Raw genomic sequence first — 26,130 nt, forward strand, 5'->3', positions numbered from 1 at the left:
GTGACGGAGTGTCATGCGCAAGATCAAGGACCTAGGTCTAAGGTCAAGGTCACACTTAGAGGTCAAAGATCAGATACAAGAATGACTTTGTCCAGAGCATTTCTTTTTCATGCATGGAGGGATTTTGATGTAAATTGGCACAATTGTTCACTATGATGATACAGAGTGTCATGTGCAAGAACCTAGAATTACTTTCCTTTGTTGTTACTATAAATAGCATATATTGTAACTTTTTTATTACTGGTCATAGGGAAAAATTAAGACCACTTTTCTGTAGTACAGTATGCATGTTACATCCAATTTTAGGTGTATTTTGACCTATCTCTTCTGGTAAGTATTTTTGTGTGGACTTAGATTTTTTTAAAGATTTACTTCCCTTTGTTGTTACTATAAATAACTTATATTGTAACTTTTTACAATCATCTTTCATTTTTGCATAAATGTTTGCCTCAGTGAGACAGGGTGTCATGTGCAACTCCTAGTCCTTTTGACAGCTGGCGGGCTCGACATGTTGCCCGTGGGCATCTAGTATTTAGATAAAAAAACATATATTAGGTTCATGGTTCAAGCTTAGGATCTGTCTGGTAAACAGACATTTCTTTGTTTGGCCTCATGAATGTTATGTCATACAATTGTATTAAATGTTACAGAGTGTGAAGACAATCATTTGGAATCTGGTCAGCTGGAGGCTTTCAATAGTCAGGCTCCTACGTCTGATTCTATGAGTAAAACATTTCTGACAGGCAGCAGTAAGGTAATTTCAGATGTTGGAAATATTATACTATACTTCTAGTACAAAGCTAACATTCGCTTCTAGGACTTCCTCTTGAACAGAGATAATATAAACTGGTAGGACTGCCTTTAGTACAGAGGTAATATAAGAAGATAGGACTGCTTGAAGTACAGAAGTAACATAAAGTGATATGAAAGTCTCTAGTACAGAGGTAATATTCTGTGATGGGTAAGCTTCTAGAAGTAATTTGGGGATAGGTTAGCCTGAAATACAGAGGTAATATTAGGTGATAGAACTACCACTATTCTTAAGATGACATGAGGTGATAAGACAACCTGAATTACAGAGCTTATATTAGGGGATAGGACAGCCTGAAATACAGAGGTAATATTAGGTGATAGAACTACCACTATTCTTGAGATGACATGAGGTGATAGGACAACTTGAATTACAGAGCTTATATTAGGGGATAGGACAGCCTGAAATACAGAGGTAATATTAGGTGATAGAACTACCACTATTCTTGAGATGATATGAGATGATAGGACAACCTGAATTACAGGGCTTATATTAGGGGATAGGACAGCCTGAAATACAGAGGTAATATAAGGTGATAGGACAGCCACTAGTATAGATAAGACAGGCTCTAGTACAGAGATAATTTTAGGTGATATGACAGCCTTAAGTACAGAGGCAGTCTTGGGTGATAAGATGGCTTCTAGTTCAGAGGTAATTTTAGGTAATAAGACTGCCTGTATTTCAGAAGTAATATTAGGTGATAGGACATCCTCTGGTACAGAGGTAATTTTAGGTGTAAGGACAGCCTGTATTTCAGAAGTAATATTAGGTGATAGGACAGCCTGTATTTCAGAAGTAATATTAGGTGATAGGACAGCCTGTATTTCAGAAGTAATATTAAGTGATAGGACAGCCTGTATTTCAGAAGTAATATTAGGTGATATGACATCCTCTGGTACAGAGGTAATTTTAGGTGATAGGACAGCCTGTATTTCAGAAGTGATATTAGGTGATAGGACAGCCTGTATTTCAGAAGTAATATTAGGTGATAGGACAGCCTCTGGTACCGAGGATAATATTAGGGAATAGGACAGCCTCTGGTACAGAGGTAATTTTAGGTGATAGGACATCCTCTGGTACAGAGGTAATTTTAGGTGTTAGGACAGCCTGTATTTCAGATGTAATATTAAGTGATAGGACAGCCTGTATTTCAGAAGTAATATTAAGTGATAGGACAGCCTGTATTTCAGAAGTAATATTAAGTGATAGGACAGCCTGTATTTCAGAAGTAATATTAAGTGATAGGACAGCCTGTATTTCAGACGTAATATTAAGTGATAGGACAGCCTGTATTTCAGAAGTAATATTAAGTGATAGGACAGCCTGTATTTCAGAAGTAATATTAAGTGATAGGACAGCCTGTATTTCAGAAGTAATATTAGGGAATAGGACAGCCTGTATTTCAGACGTAATATTAGGGAATAGGACAGCCTGTATTTCAGAAGTAATATTAAGTGATAGGACAGCCTGTATTTCAGAAGTAATATTAAGTGATAGGACAGCCTGTATTTCAGAAGTAATATTAGGGAATAGGACAGCCTGTATTTCAGACGTAATATTAAGTGATAGGACAGCCTGTATTTCAGAAGTAATATTAAGTGATAGGACAGCCTGTATTTCAGAAGTAATATTAAGTGATAGGACAGCCTGTATTTCAGAAGTAATATTAAGTGATAGGACAGCCTGTATTTCAGACGTAATATTAGGGAATAGGACAGCCTCTGGTACAGAGGATAATATTAGGGAATAGGACAGCCTCTAGTACAGAGTAAAAATTAGATGATAGGACTTCCACTGGTGTGGAGGTAATATTAGGTGATGAAACTACCTCCAACACAGACTGATGGGACTGTGACGGGTACAGAGGTAATGTTTAACCGATTGGACAGCCTCTAGTATAGAGGCAAAATTAGGTGATAGGACAGCCACAAGTACAGAAGCATCATTAGGTTGTAAGATTACCTTTAGTACATATATAGTTTTAGAATGTAGAAAAAGTGTAAATACAAATTAATATTTAAAGGTATAAGAAAATACAGTGAAATTAACAGAATATTGTATGTAAAGCGCCATTGAATCTATTTATCATGAAACTGGCGCTGTATTAATCTGTGATAATAATAATAATAGTAATAATATTAATACTTGTTGTGGACTGTTTTCCATGGATTTTGTTGCTTAGTCAATGAGCTAAATTTATACCCAGAAAACAAGTTGAACTTGTTTTTATTTTATGTTCAAAAGTTGAAATACGTGAATTTGTATGTCCACAAAATAGTCTTTTTGTCATGAAATTTGGTACCCATGTAATAATACGTGTTCACAGTAACACTTCATCTGAATGTAACAGTATGTTTATCCAAGCACTGATATTAATAATTTAAGGTACATTAAGGTAGTGGACCCATAATTTTGTGCGGCAACCTATGAAGGTAATGAATCTTATATTTTTGTTAAACCATCTAGTACTGCCTTTAAGGTAGTTGACACGTAATGAAAATCATCAATTTCCGTGTGAGTATGTATTCTCCATATGAGCCGCACCATGAGAAAACCAACATTGTGCGTTTGCGACTGGTATGGATCTAGACCAGCCTGCGCATCCGCGCAGTCTGGTCAGGATCCATGCTGTTCGCTAACAGTTTCTCTAATTGCAATAGGCTTTGAAAGCAAACAGCATGGATCCTGACCAGACTGCGCGGATGTGCAGGCTGGTCTGGATCCATGCTGGGTGCAAATGCACTATGTTGGTTTTCTCGTGGTGCGGCTCATATGGAGAATACATACTCGCACGGAAATTGCCGATTTCCATTACGTGTCCACTACCTTAAAGGCAGTACTAGATAGTTTAACAAAAATATAAGATTCTTTCCATCATTTATAATGCACATTGTTTTCACCTGATTATATGGTTGTTGTAGTGATACATGTATTTAACTTTTTGTTCTATTCTGTTACAGGAAGATAATTCTTCTAAATGGAGCAATGTAGATCAAGATTTTCCATATTGGAAAGACGTCACTCAGACTCTAGATTCCCCCATGACTACCCCGCCTTGTACACCGTGTCCGACCCCTCAGAGCAGTTCTCACTCTGGTTTGAGAGTGATGTCGGACATTTCGCCTAGCAGTTCTGCTCAAATCATTCAGCAGTCTAGAGGCCTTCCATACAGCCACAGAGCCGAAGCAGTGCTTGGTACTAATACATCAACATTTGGTCAGCCTGTTTCCAGTCGAACGAAGACATCCTCACATGTCAGCAGTTATGGTTCAAGGTCCTCTGTATATATTAGCAGCTCAACAAATACGAGTACACCAAGCAGCCAGACATACAATAACTCAGAAAACTATGGAAGAAACTACGCAGTTAGTGTTGGGACACCATCAAGTTCTGTAAGAACTTCACAGCTTACTGGTACAGGAGCCACCCAGAGGATTGGAACGGTATCCTCACAGATGAAGACCTCTACTGGAATGTCAGTACCTCAGTCTGTTGGTTATACATCAAACTATGAGCAACTTAAGAAAGACACAGGTACCACTGCAAGTTACTGGCCATCGTCAGCTGCTTCTCTAGCATCTTCAATGAATATTTCTCCGTCTGCTTCATATCGTAACACTACACAGATGTATGGAACTACAAGCAGCACATTCAACACTTCTTCAGAGATATATTCCTCTGCGTCATTCTGTAGTAAGTATTTTTTTTTACACGCAGATGTCATTCATAAGATACTGTTAAGCTTAGGAAAATGCCATTAATGGTATGTTCTGTTGATATAACCAGGTCAGCTTCATCAACTGGATTTTGCTTTGGATCGTCTGATCACAATATCGATTCCCTCTTCAGGGAGAGGGTTAATGTGTTTTGCTCATTGTCTGCCAGTTGATCAGACGTTGAGGATTGACCATCTAGTTTCCAATCGATATGTGGTGAAAACTTTGTCTCACAGTTGTCAAACTTAATAGGGTGATTGCCTTTGCTCAGAAGATGACCTCTTTTTATTTCATTGTTCAGTAGGTCAAAGGTCAAGGTCACATTGACCTTCCAGTCAGTCATAGGTCAATATAACATTGACTTTCAAAAGTAAGTCTAAGGTCAAGGTAACATTAACCTTCAGTGTGAAAAACATTTCTTTTTAGTAAGTAAAGACCACTTTGGAATTCAGCCATCAAACTTTATAGAATGATTGCCTGAGGTCATTATTGTCACAGTGATGCTGGGACTGAAAATGGTTTCTGCTTAACCCTTACCCTGCTAAATTTCTGAAATGGACTGGTCCATCATTCAACTTGGGCAATACCATTTAATATTCAATGGGATGTTCACTGAAAATTTACTGACTGAATAGCGAATAGTGCAGACCATGATCAGAATGCACGGATGTGCAGGCTGATCTTGGTCTGCCCTGGTCGCAAAGGCAGAATCACTTGCCGCCAGCAGGCTAAGGGTTAATAAGTTACAACAGCTATAGCCTTATGACAGTATAATTGCCTGTGTGTGCCCTTTTCTTAAAGAGATAAGTAGATAAAATGTCAAGGTCACAGTTTGACACAGTTTGACCTTGAATCTTGAAATGGATTACACCCAGTAAGTAAAGAATGCTTCAGCCTACAGTTGTCGAACTTGTTTAGGACAACAGCCTGTTGTATTTATTCAGGGGTCTGTAGTAAAATGTCAAGGTCACAGTCACCCTGAAACTGAGAACAGTTTCTTGCCAGTACATAATGAATGCTTTTGCCTACAGTCGTCTGAGTTTATAAGATGATTGCCTGTGAGCAGTAGAAGATCCCTGTTGTTTTAGGGGCCGGTAGGTCAGTGGCCAAGGTACTGTTTTTGCTCAGTTAGTGGAGAAGAGGGCAAGTTTTCTAGAGGTTGTTTAGAAAAAAAAGGTGCATGGTATACACTTGATTTACTGGTTTTAACGGTGTTTGTTGATTCAGTAGTGGTTAAACATACATTTAACTTTCTGTATTTGATAAGAATTTAAAAACATTTTTCTGAATCTTTCAGCTGTGCAACGGAAGTAGGTTAAACTAACAAGTGTTTCTGGATTATTTACAGGATTGGGTATTATGAAATTCCATGTCAGTTCTAGAAATAGAAGTGTTTATGTACTCTGACTTGTCTTTCTAGGTATGTTGAGTTCTTGTGAGGAAGAAGATATTCCATTCATAGAAGGTTCGCCAATTATCTCCAAGTACGGTCCAATTTCACGTAACGTGAACAAGAACATTCAGCAGACAACACAGTCTTTGGAGGCAATGGCTGATAAAGACGTAAACTTGTTACTCATTATGAACACTCTTAAAACCAAAAATATATTCACAAAAACAAATAGTTTGTTTCAAGGACTCAGGGCAAGTCTTTTGTATTTGTATGTAAATAAAGAACAAGATACAGTAGTTTAGCTAAAAGCCCATGTTTTTCATGTTGGCTGTTTTTTTAGCTCACCTGTCACACAGTGACAGGGTGAGCTTTTGTGATCGCATTTTGTCAGTCGTTCGTCCGTCGTTTGTTGTCCCTTCACAATTTCTTGTGAACACGATAGAGACCACATTTTGCAGTCAATTTTAATCAAACTTGCACACAACTTGTATTGGCATAATATCTCGGTTTCTTTCGAAAATTGGCCAGATCCCATCATGAGTTCCAGAGTTATGGCCCTTAAAGGGCCAAAATTTACTATGTTTGGCTTGTCAACACGATAGAGACCACATTTGGCAATCAACTTTAATCAAACTTGCACACAACTTATATTGGCATAATATCTCGGTTCCTTTTGAAAACTGGCCATATCCCATCATGGCTTCCAGAGTTATGGCCCCTTAAAGGGCCAAAATTTGCTATTTTTGGCTTGTGAACACAACAGAGACCACATTTAGCAATTAACTTCAATTAAACTTGCACACAACTTGTATTGGCATAATATCTCGGTTCCTTTCAGAAACCGGCCATATCCCATCATGTGTTCCAGAGTTATGGCCCCTTAAAGGGCCAAAATTTGCCATTTTTGGCTTGTGAACACAACAGAGACCACATTTTGCAATCAACTTTAATCAAACGTGCACACAACTTGTATTGGCATAATATCTCACTTCCTTTTGAAAACTGGCCAGATCCCACCATGGGTACTAGAGTTAAGGCTTCTTAAAGGGCCAAAATTTGCTATTTTGGCTTTTGCAGCCATATAGAGACCTCATTTATGGTTTGATTTTATACAAACTTGCAAAATATCTTCAACAACAGTAAATCTTTGATTCCATGATGAATCTGTCAGATCCAATCATAGGTTCCAGAGTTACAGCCTCAGATTGACCCCTGAAAGAGCCAAAATTTGTTAATTTTTATCTTGTGAACACGATAGAAGTAACATTTTATATTTGGTTTTTAACCACACTTACACACAACTTAAGTCACAATAAGATCTCAGTTCCTTTCGAAAACCGGCTAAATTCCATCATGTGTTCTGAAGTTACTGCCCCTGAAAGGGGCAAAATTTTCTAGTTTGGCCCTTTCAGCCATATAGAAGTTTCATTTATGCTTTGATTTGATACAAACTTGCACAGAATGATTATCTTGATGATTGCTAGGCCTGGATTGAAACTGGGTCATGTCGGGTCAAAAACTAGGTCATTAGGTCAAATCAAAGGAAAAGCTTGTAAACAACCTAGAGGCCACATTTATAACCCTATCTTCATGAAACTTGATCAGAATGTTTATCTTGATGATTTTTAGGCCAAATTTGAAACTGGGTCATATGGGGTCAAAAAGTAGGTCACCCAGTCAAATCAAAGGAAAAGCTTGTTAACACTCTTGAGGCCACATTTATGTCCCTGTTTTCATGAAACTTGGTCAGAATGTTTATCTTGATGATTCTTGGGCTAAGTGCGAAACTGGGTCATATGGGGTCAAAAACTTGGTCACCTGTTCAAATCAAAGGAAAAGCTTGTTAACACTCTTGTTCATTTGATGTGCATGAAACTTGGTCAGAATGTTTGTGTGCATGAAATATCAGATGAATTTATATCTGGATCATGTAGGGTCAAAAACTAGGTCACCAGGTCAAATCAAAGAATAAGCTTGTTTACACTCAAGAGGCCATGTTTTTTGGTCCAATCTTAATGAAAATTTGTCAGAATATTTGTCTGCATGAAACCTCAGATAAAGCATGTTTACACTGTTATTGTATGTTACTCAGGTGAGCGACTTAGGGCCATCTTGGCCCTCTTGTTTATCATTTTCATATATATATAAATATATATAAAATAACACACACACAAAACATTTAATCCTGTTATTTATTTTTTTTATCAAATCAAAAGGTGATGTTAAGACATATAAAGACGAATCTATTTGCCACACTAATTTCAGTAAATTGAAAAAAATGAAAATAATTTGATATTGCAGGCCACCAAGACAGCCCCAGTGACTGCAGTGACCCCATTATTAGGACCTCCATTGCCTAGTACCCAGAAAGTTCCTAGTAGATTTACACAGTCAGAAGATGGTCTGTGCAAACTGAACAACAGTAACTCTTCACCTGTAACTGCTTACGAGAAGTCCTATTCATTATGGTAAGATTAATTTAACAGCAGAATAACACAGTATGGTTAGGTGAATTTAACAACAGAATAACACAGTATGGTTAGGTGAATTTAGCAACAGAATAACACAGTATGGTTAGGTGAATTTAACAACAGAATAACACAGTATGGTTAGGTGAATTTAACAACAGAATAACACAGTATGGTTAGGTGAATTTAACAACAGAATAACGCAGTATGGTTAGGTGAATTTAACAACAGAATAACACAGTATGGTTTGGTGAATTTAACAGCAAAATAACACATTATGGTAAGGTGAATTTAACATCAAAATATTACATTATGGTAAAAATTACTCTTTATCGTGAGGTTTATTCAACGGGAAAAATTCCATTCTTTCATTTTTATGCCCCCACTTTTTTTGGGGGGGGGGGGGGGGGGGGCATATAGATTTGCTCATGTCCGTCCTTCCGAGAATGTTGTGTCGCGCCTAGCTCCAAAAGTATTTGACGTAGAGTCACAAAACTTTACAGGAATGTTGGTCAGCATGTGTAGTTGTGCACCTGGGGTTTCGCATCCAGATTCATTCAGTCGTGTAGAAGTTATGGCCCCTGACTTTGTAAAAATTGGTCATTTTAGTGTTGTGTCGCGCATAGCTCCAAAAGTATTTGACCTAGAGTCACCAAAGTTTACAGGAATGTTGGTCAGCATGTGCAGTTGTGCACCTGGGGTTTCACGTCTGGATTCATTCAGTCTTGTAGGAGTTATAGCCCCTGACTTAGTTAAAAATTGGTCATTTTAATGTTGTGTCGTGCGTAGCTCCTAAAGTATTTGACCTAGAGTCACCAAAGTTTACAGGAATGTTGGTCAGCATGTGCAGTTGTGCACCTGGGGTTTCGCGTCCTGATTCATTCAGTCATGTAGGAGTTATGGCCCCTGAGTTAGTTAAAAATTGGTCATTTTAATGTTGTGTTGCGCGTAGCTCCAAAAGTATTTGACCTAGAGTCACCAAAGTTTACAGGAATGTTGGTCAGCATGTGCAGTTGTGCACCTGGGGTTTCGCGTTCGGATTCATTCAGTATTGTAGGAGTTATGGCCCCTGACCTGGGAAAACATTGTCATTTTAATGTCATGTAGTGGGGGCATCTGTGTCCCATGGACACATTTCTAGTTTAGTACTATGAGCCTTGAAGTTTCGTTAGTGTGTGAAAAATACCATTTTCTTTTTTTTTTTCTTCTTCATTTGCTTGATAGATCTTGACAGATTAACCACCACCACTGATTCAAGTGGGGAAGTTGGCAGATAATAATTATAATCCCCACCACCTTCTTTTTCCTGAAAAAAAGCATTTTGAAAATAATATGAGCTATATCTTCCTAGGACCACTGAGTTGAATCTGTTAGAGCAGAAGGCAAAGAAAGCGAGCACAGAGGACGAGATGCTTAGTGTGAAGTTACAGGCAGTTCAGATGCAGATAGCGCTGGTAAGATTATTTCTGTTAACCCTGCTAAATTTCTGTAATGAACTTGTCCATCTTCCAATTTAGACAGTACCATTAAATGTTAAATGGGGAGCTTACCAAAAAGATACTGACTGAATGCCATTTGATATCAGAATTGTGTAGTAAAAAGGTACTTAGTGGCAGCTTTGACCTCTCATTATAGCAGTTATTGAAGGTGTATGCAACTCCTCGGACACAACTGGACATATTTACAGCAAACTTCACAAGAATGATCATTGCCAAGCCTAGTTGTGCACATTGGCAATGTTTTCTAGTTTGATGATATTTCATGGTGTTTTGGCAATTTCTGTTGTATTAATGGGCAGATTTTCACTAAACCTTGCAGAAATGATCAGTGCCAAGCCTCAATTGTCTGCATTTTTCGGTTTGATGATTTTCAGCAGTGTTCTGACCTTGATTCATCAAGTTTTGTTTTGGCAACTTCTCTTTTATTATTGGGTGGATTTCCACCAAACATTAAAGGAGTAATCAGTACCAAGCCTCATTGTGCAAATTGTTGGCATGTTCCAGTTAATTGATTTTCAGTGGAGTTACAGCCCTTGGTTTGTTGTATTTTACCTGGTCAAGGCAACTGCTCCGATAGCACCATCAGGAAGTCACCACACCTCACAAAAGTGATCATTTTGAAACCTAGTTGTACATACAATTTTTCAGCAGTTACAGCCCTTGATTGGTCAGATTTTAGATGTTTTTACCACTTCTAACGTAGACAGATTTCCAACAAATCTTATAGGTGGAATCAGTGCCATTGTTGATATGTAAACAACCATTTATTGACATCTCCACTTTGATAAAATGATTTATATATGGTAGAATGAGTAATTGGTTTATTATTTGGTTGACAGAAAGAGCAAGAACTTCAGCAGGCTCAAGTTTTGGAGACATCTGTGTGCTCTGAATACCTAAAGAACAGACACTTACAAGAACTGATTGATTAGAGGTAAGGCAGCAATGTGGTGTAGAATGTAAGACCAATTAGAAATGATATATTTTGCCATTTTTTAAATTTCTACAAAATTGATTTATGCCATGAATAGAATTATTATTTCAGGTACTGGTAAAGAGAAGAATAATATCATTCTGGAAATATTAGACTTACGATTTGCCATCTGTCTGTCTGTCTGTCAGTGACACAAAATGAGATGCTGTTATAACTATAGAAATACAAGATATTTTTCATTAGCTTGGTACATTATACAGGTGTTCATATGGAGAATATGCATGTCTTCGTGGTTGCTATAGCAACAAATAGTCCAAAATAGGACTGAAAATGGCAAAGTGGGACCCTGTGACACCTAAAAACACAAAATTGCATACTTGGGTAGATGGAAATAAGAAGAATGTGCACTTCATTTTGTTTCGTTGCTATCGCAACAGATAATCTATAAATATGGCAAAAAAGTGGGTTCTGCAAAAAAACTAAGAAAGATTTTTATCATGAAATTTTATAAAAAGACTATGGAGAACATGCACATACATGTACTTTTATTTTCCCTCTTTGTCAATCCATTCATATAACTGTCTGCCCTTCTGTCAAACACAAATGAAGAATTCTGTCATAAGTTTAAAAGTACAGGAGATTTTTTCAAGAAATCTAGGATATAAACAGAAAGCAATATGTTGAATTCGGATTGTTTTATTTTGTCCTTTTATCCATCCATTTGTTTGTTTATTTGTCCATCCATCAGCCACACAATATATGCCCTGAATTATAGTTTGAAGTACAAGAAATTTCTTTATGAAACCTGACTTACAGTTGGTTAGTTGTTTGGAGAATATGCAGGTTCTTGAATTAAGTTTCATTAAAAAAAATGTGGTTCCTGTGTCAACAAATTTGATGGATGGGGCCTTTGGTACAGTACTTTTACTGCGGAAAAAAATAATCTTGTCTATTTCTATTTACTTTCTGTACTACAAATCTATTTTGTAATATGTATTATATTGGAACAGCTAATACTGTACCAGTTTTAAAGATAACGTAGTTATAAAAAGACAAATACATATGTGAAGAATGCAAGAGATAAAAAAATATTTTTGTTTTCAGGCTGGTGTGCAAGTGGATTAATTTTGAGGATAGATTTAACATGACAATCTGTACACTTTGGCCTAGTGATTTAGGCATGTGCCTTTGGAAGAATTTGTCAAAGGTTAGAACCCCAATTGGAGCTGTTCTCATGTTATCGGTATGTGAGCTGCCACCTAGTGATAGAATGTTTATTGATTGCCTTTCTTCTTGATGCTTGATAGTAAAGAAAAGGATTAGGGAGGTCAAAGGTGTCTTCTAATTCAAAATGGCTAGCCCTTTTCATAAAAGGGTTGACACTTTAATGAAATAGCACTTTACACTTTATTAACAGGTGTACAAGAGAAACAGTATTATACTGTGTAAACACTGGAAAATTTCATAAACAGATGAAATTAAGTCAGACTGCTAACTGTGGATACATTTGGAGACATGGAAAAGTTGACAACTATTAGCTGTTTCTTTTATCGTTATTGTATATATGGTTATTAAGGGCATTTTTGATGCATGTAATAGAGGTACTTAGAACATATATATGTTTTATAATTTTTTATGTTGAATATTTTAAGAAAATATTTGTGTACAAAGTAAATTTATTGCATGTCTTTCAGTAAATTATTGAGATATAAGAGTTAAATATGTATGGTATTTTCACAGTAAAAAATATCAAATATATTTTTTACTGGTAAGAAACTATAAAATGGGTAAATTTAGTCAAAACATGAAGTAAAAAGAAAACTTAATTGTTTTACATTTGAGATCAAAATATCTTTCACTCATGAACACCAAATCTTACATTTTCACTCCTGGCTATGCCACTTATGAAAATACTGCATTTGGTGTTCAGTCATGACATATATTTCTGTCTTACACTGAAACAAATGACAGTAGTTGTGAAAATTCTCTGCATGATAGATGTAAGATATATACTGTAAATTCAAGAATATTCAGGGGGAGTGGGGACTAATTTTTTGATGCATGTAGGTTTCATGGTTGAGACAATGTACGAAATTTAATACCAATTAAAGATAAAATTTCAATTCATTTTATGTTCAAAATATGTATTCCACGAATTCATATTCCCAGGAAATAGACAATTTGACCAAAAAAAAAAAACAAAAAAAAAACAAAACACAAAATCACATGCCCATGAAATTAAATGAATTCAAAATACTGTAGGTTGAAATTGACTTGACTGTGTTGCTGTAATGTTCAAGAAAATTACTGTTAAGCTTTTTTCTATGAAAAATGCACAGACAGACACAAGGTCTCACATGTTTTAAAAATATTATAATTTATCTGACTAACATTGAATCTAGTAAACAGAAATGGTTAAAGGAGAAAAAAGATGATATGAGCCGTGCCATGAGAAAACCAACATAGTGGGTATGTGACCAGCATGGATCCAGACCAGCCTGTGCATCCGCGCAGTCTGGTCAGGCTCCATGCTGTTCGCTTTTAAAGCCTATTGGAATTGGAGAAACTATTAGCGAACAGCATGGATCCTGACCAGACTGCGCAAATGCGCAGACTGGTCTGGATCCATGCTGGTCGCATACCCACTATGTTGGTTTTCCCATGGCACGGCTCATATATCATGTATTACCATATTGTGGGTAACTTATAGCTTTTGACAATTATCCTATTGTTCTGCTTATTTTACTATGATGTATTGAACTAGATTATATTGTTTGTATTGCTTAAATATTGGTGCGATTTTGTAAATTTTATTTTCTCATAATTTTTTCATGTTTTTGTAAATACCATATCTCTGTGAGGTGTCCATTTCTCCTTTTCAATATGCAGTTTAAAGTTCTTTTATGATGCATGTATATATTTGTACTGACCCTTTCAATATAAGTTTTATCACAGTTTGTTAGTAGCTATTCAATTGATTATTTTATATTGATATACATTATGTATTTATATTTCAGAAATATGGTAAGGGCCTCTGATTATTTCTCGCTTTTGCTTACACGGAAGTAATTGTGTAACATCATTTATAATATCCGGATAACATAGAACAAAGCCTGGACTCAACATACGGAAACAAAAGTCATTTTATGAATAAATGGCAGCCTGTGTGTAAAGTTATAAAAATGGCAATGTTAGTACCTTTCTAGAGATAAAATATGATGTTAAAATGTTTGACATGTTAGAATCTAAATAATTCCTAATAATGTCTCAAAATCAGCTTGAAATGAGGGAATCTCTTTAATCATGGTCAGATATCTTAAAAACAAGCTCATGGACCTACACATTTTATTTCACCGCACTATCGTCCATACATTAGATGAGCCGCGCCATGAGAAAACCAACATAGTGGCTTTGCGACCAGCATGGATCCAGACCAGCCTGCGCATCCACGCAGTCTGGTCAGGATCTATGCTGTTTACTTTCAAAGCCTATTGGAATTAGAGATACTGTAGCGAACAGCATGGATCCTGACCAGACTGCGCGGATGGGCAGGCTGGTCTGGATCCATGCTGGTTGCAAAGCCACTATGTTGGTTTTCTCATGGCGCGGCTCAGATTATAATCATGAGAAGTTTCATTAAAATCCTTCTAAAGACTGATCATTTCTTAATATCAAGTAGCATTTTTATTTCATGCTTGGCCTTACCAGAAATGTCAGAAATAGGCAGCTCTGTGAGTAGTTTTACTAAATACTCCTCATGCACATGTTGCAGGTATATAAGTTTATAAGTCCTGTGTAAATATGTATTCTCTGTATTCTAGAAGCCCCATTGCTTGTCTTTGAAGTGTCCAAAGTCTATGCATGTAGTTTGCTTTCAAATTCTGTAGCATTATAAAACAATATCGTATCAAAGCCATGGTTCGCACAGGCCATGAAAAGTCCTTGAATTTGATGCCTACTCCTTGAAAACTACTTGAATTTTGTAACAGTCAGAAACTACTTGAAAACTACTTGAATTTAGGAAAAAACGTACAAAAGATGGCAAATAGTCCTTAAATTCGTCGGGTGCGAAGTGAAAACAGACAAACATTATAAACGGACCAAAATAAACTAAAAAACGACAAAAAAAACCCAACCGTTACCGCCATTAGGACCTGCCATGGAGTCGGCGATAGTACGGTACGGTACGGTACTATACTTTACGGGTTTTATGCTCTTTCAAGTAATTTTCACACTGTGTAATTTATTCGCGATGCGTTGAAGGTAAACCTTGTGTTACATTGTTTAATTTTGTCCTAAATTGGATTTAAATTGGTTATTTCATGTCTCAGCAACAGTGACATTGTGCCCATTTTAGTCCTTGAAAATGGAGGAAAACTACTTGAAAACTCCTTGAAAACTACCTGAATTTTTTTTGGGAAGGTCTGTATGAACCATGAAAGCTGATCAAAGGATAAAGCATCTGTTTTTGAGATGGTTTTGAATTTGTAGCTGTATTTTGTTTAGTGTTAGTACAATTTTTTTTTTGTATATAGCACGATAGTCTCTCATATTTAGACATATACATGTAAGATTATTTGTTTTTACCACAGTAAATTCATTTGTTGTCCAATGCAATATAGTTATTAGCAGGGCTTCGGAAGTTTGTCGGTTTTGGACCGATTTTTGACTTTTCAGACCGATTCGTGAAGTGAAAAAAAGAAAAAAATCGGTCCCGTAAAAATGGAGAAAAGTATAAATTTTGGTCTGAAATCTCAATACACGATCACCTGCCAAGCAGGAAATTGTTGGTCGCACCCTCAGATAATCAAAAATTTGTCAAATGGTCTGACTGTCACCTTGATAATCGGTCCGTAATTAGCACGTGACGCAATCAGTGCTCGCGCGACACATCTTTTAATGTTTGCAGACAGCTGACTGCAATGTATTAAACATTTTTGACTGGTTTCCAAATGTTTCTGACTGGATCCAAATCCGTTCGACGGGGATCCACTTCTTTTATTTAGAATCCAACAGATGGTTTATTTCAAAAGGCTATGTTTGATCACGGATAAAAAACAAATGGTCACTGCATTTAATGAGACATCACACAGGAAACCGATATAAATAATTATTATAATAACTTGATTTGTAAAAATTACATGATACATTTGTTGGGGCGCCAGTTGAAACAAGTGCAGAAAATCGTCTTTGCAACCCGACTGTACAAAAAAAAATAAAGAAAAAAATGGACTGACAAACACGAATGATAAAGAAAACCGGAGTGGCGCTGTTTATTAAATCGGTCTTTTAAAAAACGTTTCAAAACGAAATTTTGTTTACATCTGAAGAGAACATATAACTTAATAAAATGTAGTTGCTTATTGAAGTACAACGCCAGTGAAATGAAATATCCGTGGCATAACCGCGTGACAAAATGGTACTACACATGCGGGAAATTCGATCTCAGCGTTCACATAACGTACACATTCGGTCCGCGGCAGAGTATTCTTGAAATACTGAGGATGTATAGCAGAGAATATGTGTCATGTAATTCAATTTGACGCATTGTAATTTAAAAAATTCCGTCAAAGAATGAGGAAACATCGTGTATACGGTACCGAAGTCACATGCGTTGGCTTTTAGACTAGTTAGGTACATGGTGTATGCCTCGGTAATTTTATCCTTGCAAGTATTTTCTAGGAAAAACATCGAAATTTAAACAAAGTAACGATCACACATAACACTGAATAACTGTAATCATTGTAAGGTAACTCGCGTTGACCGGTAACTCAGTTTTAATGCATGACATGCTTATTATCACGTTTTACAAATATGGTATATTGGTAATGCGGTAGGTGGGGTAGCGCCGATGTCAGGATATTCGTTTCGGACCGATTGAGTTTCAAAATTTCCGGAGCCCTCGTTATTAGTCATGTTAATTTATACTGTCTGATTCACCTGTTCAGAAACAGGGTTTTTCCCCAATTTCTCGTTATAATTTGACTGCCGCTGTGCGAAAAACCAACGTTCTCGCTTAGCCAATGATCAGTTTACATGTATACTGTTTATTCATCCCCACGTCCATACTGTTTGTTTATCAGTTTCAGCACTCACATGCAACTAATAAGCAACAGTATGGATCAAGATCAGACTTCACATGTATGCAGGTTGATATGGATCCATATTGATTTCAAATCCTTAATGTTGGTTTTCGCACAGCAGTGCTCTTATAGACATTATCATTCATATTATAATAATTCTAAGGAACTACATTTGTTGATTATATTAAGAAAATTTAATGGATTTTTTTATATTTTGAAATATCTTGAATAGAAACACTTTCGTTACACTATTTTGCAGTGAAAATTTCAAGCATTTTTGACACCTGTCAAATAGCTTTTTGGTTGATTTATTGTTATAAAGCTTTTAGGATATCTTAGCATAAAAGCAACCTGTTCTATAAATAGCATGTAGCGGAAATGGTCCTTGAATAGCCAAAGGATATTTTATATTTTAAATGAATTTACCATTTTATTGAATACCCTCCTTCAGTTATTTTGAAGAGAATCTGCAAGACAGTTAAGATGTTTGACAAACTTTGCCATATTTTAACATCTTTTGGACAATTTTTCATGAGTATGGAATAACACTTACCATGCTGGACACGATTTGTTCTGTCTTTGTGACCAGTGTAGATCATGATCAGCCTGCACATCCATGCAGTCTGATCATGATCTACACTGTTTGCCATTTAGCAGGGTAAGGAATATTGAAGTAACTGTCTTTTTGTTATATCATGGGTATGCTCTGCCATGACATTCTTAATTAGTCATAGAAAGCTACAGTGATTACAAAGAATTTTTTTATAATTATAGCACATTTTATCAGTCAGACAGTATTGAAAATGAAAAAAGTGTTTTAACTTTTGAAATGCTTGTTGGTAGTGGTTTTATTTAAAGTAATGCAGAGCTGCATTTTATTGAAGTATTTAACTCCATATTGAAGTTTCTTTGTAAATATTCTCACTTGTAAAGTTCAAATGTGAAAATCATGAAGTGTCATTTAAACATATTTCTCTCCCTTTTATTTCCTTCTTCTGAAAATTTCAGAAGTAAAATGTAATTATGTGGCCAAGGAAACAAAGTTGCTCGTTTTAAGGTAGCATCTTTGTTTTCCAAATTATTTGTCCTAACTAGGTTAGTATAAGTATGCAGTGGGCAGATGTTGGGGGATGGTGTACATGTATTATCTTTGACTGTTAAAATTGTCTTGACTTTTATGAGGTGAAAGTTTCCAATGCTGTTGTAAATTGATTGGCCACTTTTTAGGTGTTCTCAAAACTTACTTATTGTGGGTGTGTACTTGAAGAATAAATAATTATGTCTCCCCCAGGAGACATATTGTTTTTGCCCTGTCCGTCCGTCCGTGCGTACGTCACACTTCATTTCCGAGCAATAACTGGAGAACCATTTGACCTAGAACCTTCAAACTTCAAAGGGTTATAGGGCTGCTGGAGTAGACGACCCCTATTGTTTTTGGGGTCACTCCATCAAAGGTCAAGGTCACAGGGGCCCGAACATTGAAAACTATTTCCGATCAATAACTAGAGAACCACTTGACCCAGAATGTTGAAACTTCATAGGATGATTGGACATAAAGAGTAGATGACCCCTATTGATTTTGGGGTCACTCCATCAAAGGTCAAGGTCACAGGGGCCTGAACATTGAAAACCATTTCCGATCAATAACTAGAGAACCACTTGACCCAGAATGTTGAAACTTCGTAGGATGATTGTACATGCAAAGTAGATGACCCCTATCGATTTTGGGGTCACTTTATTAAAGGTCAAGGTCACAGGGGCCCGAACATTGAAAACCATTTCCGGTCTGTAACTTGAGAACCACTTTACCCATAACGTTGAAACTTCATAGGATGATTGGTCATGAAGATTAGATGACCTCTATTGATTTTGGGGTCACTCTGTCAAAGGTCAATGTCACAGGAGCCTGAACATTGAAAACCATTTCCTGTCAGTAACTTGAGAACCACTTGACCCAGAATGTTGAAACTTAATAGGATGATTGGTCATGCAGAGAAGATGACCCCTAACGATTTTGGGGTCACTCTGTGAAAGGTCAAGGTCACAGGGGCCTGAACATGGAAAACCATTTCCGGTCAGTAACTTGAGAACCACTTGACCCAGAATGATGAAACTTCATAGGATTATTGGTCATGCGGAGTAGATGACCCCTAATGATTTTAGGGTCACTCTGTTAAAGGTCAAGGCCACAGGGGCCTGAACATGGAAAACCATTTCCAATCAATAACTTGAGAACCTCTCGACCCAGAATGTTGAAACTTCATAGGATGATTGTTCATGCAGAGTAAATGACCCCTATTGTTTTTGGGATCACTCCGTTAAAGGTCAAGGTCACAGGGGCCTGAACATTGATAACCAGTTCCGATCAATAACTTGAGAACCACTTGACCCAGAATGTTGAAACTTCATAGGACGATTGAACATGCAGAGTAGATGACCCCTATTGATTTTGGGGTCAGTCTATTAAAGGTCAAGGTCACATTGGCCTGTTTATGTAAAATCATTTTTTGGGAAATAACTTGAGAACCACTTGACCTACAATGTTGAAACCTAATAGGATGATTGGACATGCAGAGTAGATGACCCCTATTTATTTTGAGGTCACTTGATCAAAGGTCAAGGTCACAGAAGCCTGAACAGTGACTTGAGAACCACTAGGCCAAGAGTGATGAAATTTAGCGGGATGATTGGACATGCCAAGTAGATGATCCCTGTTGCAGCCAACCATCAGTGTCTCTTTGACTTTCGCTTCTGACCCCTATTGACTTCTTGCCTATAAGACTTTGCATTGGGGGAGACATGCGCTTTTTTACAAAAGCATTTTCTAGTTTCTCATTGGTTGTGAACTCATGTGGGTATTGTGAATTAATATTTGAATTTGAGATGAAATGTGTTTTCTTGGTAGTTGACAAGCGTTTTAGCTTGTGGATATTGACTTTGTATAAATGTAATTTTCACTTTGAATAAGTAGAACCTGGTTATAATAAGCTATGACAATCTCTCAAGGCATTGTTGTCACATTTTACATTATATACACTTAATGAAATTTCTAATGCTACCTCGATATCATGGTCAATATCTTTGATTTCACTTGCATTATGAAAGATGAAAGTTATCACATAGGTAAAACATGAAGGGCTAGTAAATGGATGTCTTGTTTGAATTGTCTAGTTGGTTGATGTTACTTTATTACGACCATTTTCTACTTTTTCGTATTATACTGTAAAATCATTTAATTTCGTGGGCATGAAATTTCGTGGTTTTGGCCAAAACGGCGATTTCATTGGGACATAAATTCGTGGATTTCTACTTTTGAACATAAAATGAATGGGAATTTTACTTGCTCGTTGGCATTAAATTTCGTTGATTGGCTCAACCACGAAAATTAGTCCCCTACAAATATTAATGATTTCACAGTATTTAGCATTTTAAACTGTGTTATCAAGATTATTGTTACGATTTTCTGAATGAAATAAGCACAATCTACAATGTAGATTATAAGTAAGGCTGAATGATTCAGAAATTAATGTATTCTTGTTTTATTATCTTTTAATTATTTTTAGATCACCAAAGCACAAAGTGCTGTTGATGATGTTTTTTTTCTCGCTTTTTAGAATCCTCAGTGTCATTTTTGACAAGTATGTCTAAAGTTTAAGATCACAATGACCTTGAAAATGAAAACAATTTATGATCGATAATTTCCTCCGAACTTCAAACAGGTCAGTACATGTGCCCAATTTTTTTAGGGGTCATTATCTCAAAGGGCATGTTTAAGGTGACCTTAAGAATAAAAAGGTTTCCTGTCTAAACCTTGGAACTTTTCCTTTTATCAGTAGATTAAGTCTTTCATATTTGGAATCATTCTGTAAAAGGTCAAGGTCACAGTGATCTTGATACTCAAAATGTTTTTTGATGGGTAACTGTGAAAGCTTGGCCTACAGCCTTCAAAATTCATAGTATGAATGTGTGTTGTCAGTATGTCTTGAGATCAAAGTCACATCTGTTTCTGTAAAATGCTACTTGAGCATCTGCCATCAAATTTATTTAATGTTTTCAAGATTATTCTGTAAACCTTTAACTTGAAATGTTTTCCTCTCTTTTTTTTTTGTACAACATGGCAAGAAGGTAAAGGACCAAATTGTTGACCAAAAAAGTAATATAAGAATGGTATATTTGCCCTATGGGTAAGTGTGGAATTACAAGTAGGCAGGTAGTGGAGTCCTGCTCCGTCTCATTGATGAGACAAGTGATGTGATTTTCCAACATCAAGACCTAAGATAAGATCTATGTCTTAGTATAATGAAACCAGTATCACATGTTTTTTTTTGTTGGACAGTCTGTATAACAAAACAACTGTCACATAATGTTCTGTTAGACAGTAATATTGTCAGCATACAGACTTCATAGGTTGCTTTCCTGTGATCAGAAGATGACCCCTAAAGTTTTTGGGGTCAAAAGGTCAAGGTCACAATGACCTTGAAAATGAAAACAGTTTCTGCTCAATAACTACAGAACACTTTAGCCTACCATTGACAAACTTCATAGGTTAGTAGATGCTCCCTATTGTTTTTAGGGCCAGTTGGTCAAGGCCACAGTGTCCTCATGACAGAAAATGGTTTCTGACCAATTTCTGGAGAATTCTTTGGGCTGTGGCCATATAACTTCATAAACTGATTGTAAGTCAGTAAATGACCCGTTATAGTTGAAGTTGTTGTGTCAAAGGTCACAGCATACAAAAATTTGTACACAGTTGCCTTCAACATGCAATTGTTGGGTGGGGCATATATCTTTTACAAACAGTTCTTGTTGTATTTATTGTTGTCAGTATTAATATACAATTTAACTTAGGCAATTATTATGCCTGTGTCAAGTGTCTTGATGCTTGTCATCTTAAGCTCTTTTTGAAGAATGTTTATATCATTTGTGTAATGTTAGGAGTTGTATTGTATGGCAGTTGCCTGATATGTAGAAGATATGTATATGCTTGCTTGGAAAACATTGTTTCACTTGCTTTTTGTAGTGATCTATGTCAGTTTTATGACTTTGTTAGAGAGAAAAAAACATTTTTAATTCACCTGAACTATGTTCAGGGTGAGCTATTAGTATAGGTGGATACTACACTGTCTGTCATCCATCGTTCTGCATCAACATTTTTACTTAAACATCTTCTCTGAAACTTCTGGTCAGAATTACACCAAACTTGGTCAGTAACATCCTGGAATGGACCTGTGCTGCTAGAACTAAAATAGAAAAACTTTAAAAAAAACTTCTTCTCATGAACCGCTGGATGGATCTCCATCAAACTTGGTCTGTAGCATCATTATAAGGTCCTGTCACAAGTGTGTTTAAATAGGGGCACTTGGCCCCTTTTAGAGGCCACTAGAGCCAAAATTAGAAATACCTTTAAACAACTTCTTTTCATGAACCACTTGAAGGATGTTCATCAAACTTTGTCTGTAGCATCATTATAAGATCTTCTCCCAATTTTGTTCAAATTGGGGCAGTTGGACCCTTTTAGGGACCACTAGAACTAAAAATATAAATGCTCTAAAAGACTTCTTCTCATGAACCACTTGATGGATCTTCATCAGATTTGATCTATAGCATCATTGATGGGTCCTCTCCCAATTTTATTCAAATGGGGGCACTTGGCCTCTTTTAGGGGGCGCTTGAGCCAAAATTAGAAATACTTTTAAATGACTTCTCATGAACCGCTAGAAGGATCTTCATCAAAGTTGGCTTGTGGCATTATTATAAGGTCTCTCCCAATTTTATTCAAATGGGGGCACTTGGCCCCTTTTAGGGGACACTAGAACCAAAAAAAAATAAAAGCCTTTAAAAGACTTCTACTCATGAACTGCATGATGGATCTTCATCAAACTTGGTCTGTAGCATCATTATAAGGTCCTCTCCCAAATTTATGCAAAAGGGGGCAGTCTGTCCCCCTTTTATAGGCCACTAGAACAAATATAGAAATGTCTTCAAAAGACTTTGTCTCATGAACAGCTTGATGAATCTTCATCTTGAAAACCTGATTTATAGCATTAAACATAAAGCCCTTTACCAAATGTTTTCATTTAGGGACACATGGCCTCTTTTAGGGCCTGCTACAGCTAAAACTAGAAATGCCTGTTAACAACTTCTTTTAATGAATGGCTAGATGGATTTTCATCAGACTTGGTATGTAGGATCATTATATGGTCCTCTCTCAAATTTGTTCAAATGGAGGCAGTTGACCACTTTCAGGGGTTGCTAGGGCTAAAAGTAAAACTACCTTTTAATGACTTTCTAATCATGAACCACTCAGTGGATCTTCATCAAACCTGGTCTGTGGCATCAATATAAGGTCCTCTCATAAATGTGTTCAGTTTGGGGTGTTTGGCCGCTTAAAGGTTCAGATGGTTAAGGTCCTCTTCAGGTGAGTGACTTAAGCCCATTTGGGCCTCTTGTCAAATTCAAGTATCAAAGAAATTCTGAAGGAGTACTGGTATGTGTTGTTGTATATGCTGCATTCCTTTAAAATTTGTGTTTGTGATTGTGAGCAGAGTGGTGTACACTTGTGTGTTTGTGATTGTAAGCAGCATGATGTACAGTGTGGGTGTTTGTAATTGTAAGCAGAGTGGTATACACTGTGGGTGTTTGTGATTGTGAGCAGAGTGGTGTACATTGTGTGTTTGTGATTGTAAGCAGCCTGATGTACAGTGTGGGTGTTTGTGATTGTGAGCAGAGTGGTACACGTACAGTGTGTGTTTGTCATTGTGAGCAGAGTTGTGTACACTGTGTACTGTGATTGTGAGCAGAGTTGTGTACACTATGGGTTTTTGTGGTTGTGAGCAGAGTGATGTACACTATGGGTGTTTGTGAGCAGAATGGATTTCATTGAAGGTGTTTTTGATTGTGAATAGTTTGGTGTTCAATTTGGGTGTTGGTGATTGTGAGCAGTGTGGTGTATACTGTGGTTGCTTGTAATTGTGAACAGAGTGGTGTATACTATTAGGGTATGTGATTGTGAGCAGAGTGGTTTACACTATGAATGATTGTGAGTAGAGTGGTGTTCATTGAAGGTGTTTGTGATTGTGAGCAGTGTGGTGTACACTGTGGGTGTTTGTGATTGTGAGCAGTGTAGTGTACACTGTGGGTGTTTGTGATTGTGAGCAGAGTAGTGTACACTATGGGTTTTTGGTTTTTGTGAGCAGAGTGGTGTACAATATTGGTGTTTGTGGTTGTGAGCAGAGTGGTGTACACTATGGGTGTTTGTAATTGTGAGCAGTGTGGCATACACTATTGGTGTTTGTGATTGTGAGCAGAGTGGTATACACTATGGGTGTTTGTGATTATTAGCAGTATGGTGTACACTGTGGATGTGGGTGGTTGTGAGCATTATGGTGTTAATTGTAGTAGTCTGTGATTATGAGCAGTGTGGTGTTCACTGTGGGTGTTGGTGACTGTGTGGTGTACATGTTGGGTGTTGTTGATGATTGTAAGCTCGCTGAAGTACCCTGGCGGACTCGAGCAATTCACATGCGCTTGTCTGTTTTCTATTACCTATATAAAATTACCACGTCCGGGTCAAGCGTCTTTAACTCAGTCACGCTGCTTCCGTTTTTGTTATTGCACAACTATAGCCCGGGTGTCAAAAAATATACACCTTTTAAGTTTTTGGAATGAAACAGTTTCTGCATTTTTTACACAATGTTAGCATTGCATGATTTTGTCTCTTAACAAAGTTTAGATATTTGTTTGACGAATATATGTGACAATGCAGCATTGACTTGTATGTATGGTTGCTATACATGAAAATAAAAAAAATCACTTTTACAGCGTTTTCTGCTTTTATCTTTACCATCACACTGTTGCAGGTTATCGGACATTGATCACATTTCATTCATCTCCCGATCGATTAGCAGTATGTTTGTTTTATTTGTATGAGATACTTTCAGAAGTCCACAAGTTCACTGATGAGTGTACTCTGAAACGTACATCTGCGTAGTGCAGTGAAGTACAGAAAAAATTCTCTATTGGATCATAACAATCAAGTGATGTATCGTATTTTAACGTACAGTATGTGTCTGCTGTTGGTGAGAATTAAAGTGAAAACTGACCTGTCAAAATTGGAATTTGCTATAAGAAACACTTATTTTGCTCAAAGGGCAACTATGTCGAGCATGTTACTTATTGACACTGTGCCTCAGTAACTCAAACAGATAAGTCAATTAAAGATCAAAGCTTCGTACAAGTCACAGTTGCAGCACTAGTCCAAGCTTCTATTTCCTATAAACAGCTCATCGCAAGTATGTTGACATGCTACCGTTTCATTGAGAACCAGTAGGGGTAGCCGAATTCGGAACTCTATGTATACATCTATTGCAGCACCAACAAGATCTGACATGACCTTTGACCACTTAATGTGACCTTGACATTTGAGTTAAGGACCTTTGTCTTGTGAAGTTAGTGACATTATGTCCTGTTGCAATACTCTGTTTCATTTAGGAAATTATTTCTGCTAAATAAAAAAGAATTGCGCAATGCATGTCAATGCATTTATGACTTACACAAGATCATATCTTATATGACCTTTGTATTCTATGAGTGGCCAATACCTTTGAGGTAGGAGTCTGGAATTTGCAAACACTCCATTTCTTCACTGAGGCAAATATGCCAAATTTAAATAAGACTTATCCATACATGCCATAACTGTAGCCTGGATATGCTCTAGAATGACATTTGACCTCTAAGTGTAACCTTTACTTTTTAGATTGGACATGTGGTTTGCGCGCGACGTTGCCAATGTTTCCTTTTTAGGAAAAGATATGTGCCAAACGAAATAAGACTGCTCAAAACATATCAAAGCTACTGCTGGAAGATGACTCTTGTGCTTTATACTGTAAAGGCAGAAATTTTCGCGATGGTTTAATTTTCGCTATATTCGCGAGGCTCTACATCTCGAAATTTTTACCTAGCGAAAATATGTGTTTTTAGTAAAAACTTTTTACAGTATGACATTTAACGAACTACAGCTATAAAAGATGCAGATATTTATATTGGCTTCCCCTGTTGAATATTCATCCTTTGCTCCCCTACCCCTCCCAGCGCGTGAACGTGTATGTGTCAGTGTGTGGTAGTTCGTTTTAGTATATAACCCTAAAACATCATGATTGGCCAATATAAGAAGCACTTGCTTATACATACTGTTATTGACTTGGAAGAAAAGTGCCAGTACGCGTGA

General features: G+C 36.8%; 1 protein-coding gene across 1 annotated transcript in view; it reads left to right on the forward strand.

Moving 5' to 3' along the window:
• The window catches only part of LOC123533993 (uncharacterized), a 63,975-nt gene extending 39,253 nt beyond the window's left edge, over positions 1-24,722 (forward strand). Inside the window, exons 14-20 of the mRNA XM_053519782.1 lie at positions 651-754; positions 3,772-4,504; positions 5,948-6,090; positions 8,222-8,388; positions 9,740-9,842; positions 10,727-10,821; positions 11,926-24,722. Coding sequence (XP_053375757.1) covers positions 651-754; positions 3,772-4,504; positions 5,948-6,090; positions 8,222-8,388; positions 9,740-9,842; positions 10,727-10,819 — 1,343 coding nt within the window. The 3' untranslated portion in view covers positions 10,820-10,821; positions 11,926-24,722. The remainder of the gene's footprint in view (positions 1-650; positions 755-3,771; positions 4,505-5,947; positions 6,091-8,221; positions 8,389-9,739; positions 9,843-10,726; positions 10,822-11,925) is intronic.
• The last annotated feature ends 1,408 nt before the right edge of the window (positions 24,723-26,130 follow it).

The sequence above is a fragment of the Mercenaria mercenaria genome, chromosome 12, assembly GCF_021730395.1.
Source record: "Mercenaria mercenaria strain notata chromosome 12, MADL_Memer_1, whole genome shotgun sequence".
Classification (NCBI taxonomy): Eukaryota; Metazoa; Mollusca; class Bivalvia; order Venerida; family Veneridae; genus Mercenaria; species Mercenaria mercenaria.